Genomic DNA, 3718 nt, shown 5'->3' with positions numbered 1-3718 from the left:
TCAACAGTACTTTTTGGCCTATCATTTCTCTCACCCTTTTTTCTTTTTATTTTGAGATTTTGAATAGGCTCACCTTCTTTAGAAACCTCTTGAACCTCCTCTTCTCCATCATCAAAAAGTATTGGTCCTCTAACACTCTCCACCTTTTCCCTTAGCATATCAAAAGTATATTCAATTTCAGCCCTTGCTTCTACATAATCTTGACAAGATGTCACCAATTGAACAAACTTTCTTGTCATTTGAGCCCTCCAAACAGAAGATGCCACTACAATCTCATCTATAGTTTCTTCATCAACCACATGACTACACATAGCGGTTTTGGTCCATCTGTTTACTATGTACTCTTCAGGAATTTTTTGAACACAATGGATATTGTAAATACGAAGAGAATGTGAACACAATAAACCCATTTCACTCCAATACTTACATGTACATTTGATTACCCTAGAAAATTTGTTCAAAATAACCTCATGCCTAATTATATCCTTGTTAGGCCTCCATACCAAGTAAGAAATTGTCTCATCATTTTCAAACTTTCTCTCTTGACAACAAGAAATGGCTTTAGCAAATTGATCTTCAAAGACAATATACACCGAAATAGTATACACCTCTCTAGCATGAATAAGAAGACTTACATTAGCAACCGCCAAGTGTCGATTACCTCTCAAAAACCGAAAGTCTTGTTTGCTTTCCCTACTCCTCCAATCAGCCACAACATCAAGAAAAGTCTGATAAAAATCACACATACCATCTGTTTTCCTCAACCTATGAGAAACCGAACGGTTTGTAGTTTCACTCCTCTGTGAACTCAAAACTCCTCCAGAATAATAGTCCTTCGAATAAGCTGGACACCATCTTTCTTTGATCGAGTACAAATGATTCAACCAAGCATTATCATGACACCCGTACTTATCCATCATCCTATTACAAAAAACAGATTCAAACTTTAATCTGTTCATAAATTACAAAACTAAGTTCAAAAAATAAAACAATATGTTCAAATAGTAAGTAAAGTCAAGCTCGTAGAACAGTGATACTTAAGTTCACAATATATAAGTTCACACATTAAACATACATATTCATTACATAATATACAGTATTCATAAAGACAAATTAATAGTAGTGGACAAAATAATAATAGCCAAAAACATATTCAATTGGTAATATACAAAGTTCATTTTTATGTAAAAAGAGTTCATATAAAGGTACCTTGGCCAATAATGTTCGAATTATGCAGCAGTTTCACAATACTTCGTCAGAAAATCAAACATGTCTGTGAACCCCTTCATAGCTCTAAATTTTCCAATATTTGTTTTTGAGTTCTCCCCAAGGTGCCATGTGCACAATCGATGCCTAGAACTTGGGAATATTGCCCGAATAGCAGCAGCAATAGATGGTCCTTGATCTGTCATTATAGTAATTGGATGACGCCCACCTCCCATTGATCTCATAAATGATTCAAACAACCATATAAAACTACCTGTTTTTTCATCAAGAACAAATCCCATGCCAAACATAACATTGTTACAATGGTGGTTCATCCCAACAAATGGGGCACATATCATGCCGTACTTATTCGTTCTATAAGTGGTATCAAAAACCATCAATCCCCAAAAATTTCATAATCTCTTTTCATCCTTCCATATCTCCAAAAGACACAAGTAAGAGAGTTAGCTTCATCTACCTCAAAATCATAATAAAAATCTGTTTCTTTGGCTTGTCTTTGAGCAAAATACTTGATCAATTGATTACAATCCGAACCATCAAGCCTATTTGACTTTTCAACATCCAAAGCATTGTATACATCCTTCTTAGTACACCCAAGGTTTGGTGAACCACCAACTTCTTTACTAATAACACGAAGAGAATCACTAACCCGAACACCACTAGCCTTCATAACACTAATCACCTTCAAATGTTCTTTATTCACTTTTCTTTGAGACCTAAGCAAATGTCTTTTATCAATTGGAATCATAGGATGATTATGCTCCATTAAATGCTGCACAACAATCCATACACCACGATCAATAATGAACTCAACAAGCGCACCACAATTTGTTCGAAAATCCAACCTCTCATACCTCCTAACATCCTTCTTAGAATCATCCTTCAAACCAGCATTTGAACATACATATTTCCTACTTCGCCATATGTTAGTGTTATAAATTGTTCGCACATTGCTCTTCCTTATACTAAAACCCATCTTAAAGGCATAATCATTGTACAAATCAAATGCTTCCTGCTCACTTCCAACTTCTTTGAATATTAATTCAGATACTTCAGCTTCCTTAAACACAACATCATTTGTATTTTCTGAAATAATAAAAATAATAAAGTGTTCATAATCTGTACAAAAATTGTTCATAAAATGGAATAAAATGTTCACAATTACTATACATAATAAAATAACAATTCATTGTCTGGAAAATTGTACATTTCGCACTTGTAGAGAATTAATGTTCATAGTATAGGAATGGAATATTCAGATTAAACATATACATATTCAAAATATAAATGATAAACGTATACAATGCTAATTATACATACAACGAACTCAAAAACATATTCAATTAAAAAAAATTCATAACGAAAAAATCAATTCAAGATTTCATAAATTTTTCAAGTAATCAATACCAATTGTAAATTGAAATAGTTCAATCAATGACAATCACTAAATAGAACTTGAATAAATTCATGAAATAAAACACAAAATTCACTAATTATAAAATCACAAAATTAATCATAACAATGCAGCACAAAATTATAATTGAAATTCATCGAATTCAATGTCGTAAAACTCGATAAATCAATAATAAATTGAAATAATCACAAAATTAAGCAAAATTCATGAAATAAATCACAAAATTAAGCAAAATTCATGAAATAAATCACAAAATTCAGCAAAATTCATCAAATTCATCGAATTCAATGTCATCAAACTCAATTAATCAATAATAAATTGAAAATCATCATATTCATAAAATATAAAAACAGAAATCAATTAATAAATAACCTAATTAATAATAAACAACAAAAACTAACCTGCATTGACGATTTCGTCAGGAATAACGATCGCCTCCATTATTAAGTAAAGAACAGAGGAGGAAGGAGAAAATCTTGATTAAAAGCGAAGAATAATACAGCGAAGAAGAATGAAGTAAAAAAAGAGGAGAGAAAAAATTGCAATCAAATGTGTAATTGAATGAGGAGAGAATCGAATCAAATAAACCAAATAAGGAAAGAGAAAATTTTGGAAAGTTCTAGCGGGAAACTTGAAGCAGAAATAGAATGTGGAAGCTTTTAGTAATAGCTGCGTTTCATACTTTCTTTGCTGCGTTTTGGCTGGATGCAGCCAGCTTGGCTGCATTAGAGTGTAGCCAAGAATTTATAGTTTTACATGTTATCTTAAAGGGGTGCCAATTAGGTTGTTCAATATCGATTTTGATGTAGATTTTTTGGTTTGGGCTCGGTTGTTGATTGTGCGGTTGTGGGAGTGGTTACAATTGGATTGTTCAAAATCGGGTTTGGTGAAGATCTGATTAGTGATTACATTGTTATTATGGTTGCAATCGGGTTGTTCAATATTAGGTTCAATGTGGAGTTTTCTGTTCGGATCTAGATTGTTGTATTTTTTTTTTGGTCACCACTAGATTGTTATAGCTTAGGAGGATCGAAACAAATCGATTTATTTAAAGGAAATTTGCAAAAAAAAAAAAAA

General features: G+C 32.1%; 1 protein-coding gene across 1 annotated transcript; it reads right to left on the bottom strand.

The window, feature by feature from the left end:
* Positions 1–1603: 1603 nt before the first annotated feature.
* On the bottom strand, positions 1604–3082 carry LOC145610711 (protein FAR1-RELATED SEQUENCE 5-like). Its single transcript, XM_081666012.1, has 2 exons — positions 3043–3082; positions 1604–2313 (listed from the first exon to the last, which is right to left on the bottom strand). Exons 1-2 carry the CDS (start codon positions 3080–3082, stop codon positions 1604–1606), a joined length of 750 nt encoding a protein of 249 aa, XP_081522138.1.
* Between the last annotated feature and the right edge of the window lie 636 nt (positions 3083–3718).

The sequence above is a fragment of the Chenopodium album genome, chromosome 24, assembly GCF_948465745.1.
Source record: "Chenopodium album chromosome 24, dcCheAlbu1.1, whole genome shotgun sequence".
Classification (NCBI taxonomy): Eukaryota; Viridiplantae; Streptophyta; class Magnoliopsida; order Caryophyllales; family Amaranthaceae; genus Chenopodium; species Chenopodium album.
Note: the sequence above shows the minus strand (reverse complement) of the source record. Positions and strands in the feature narration are given on the sequence as shown.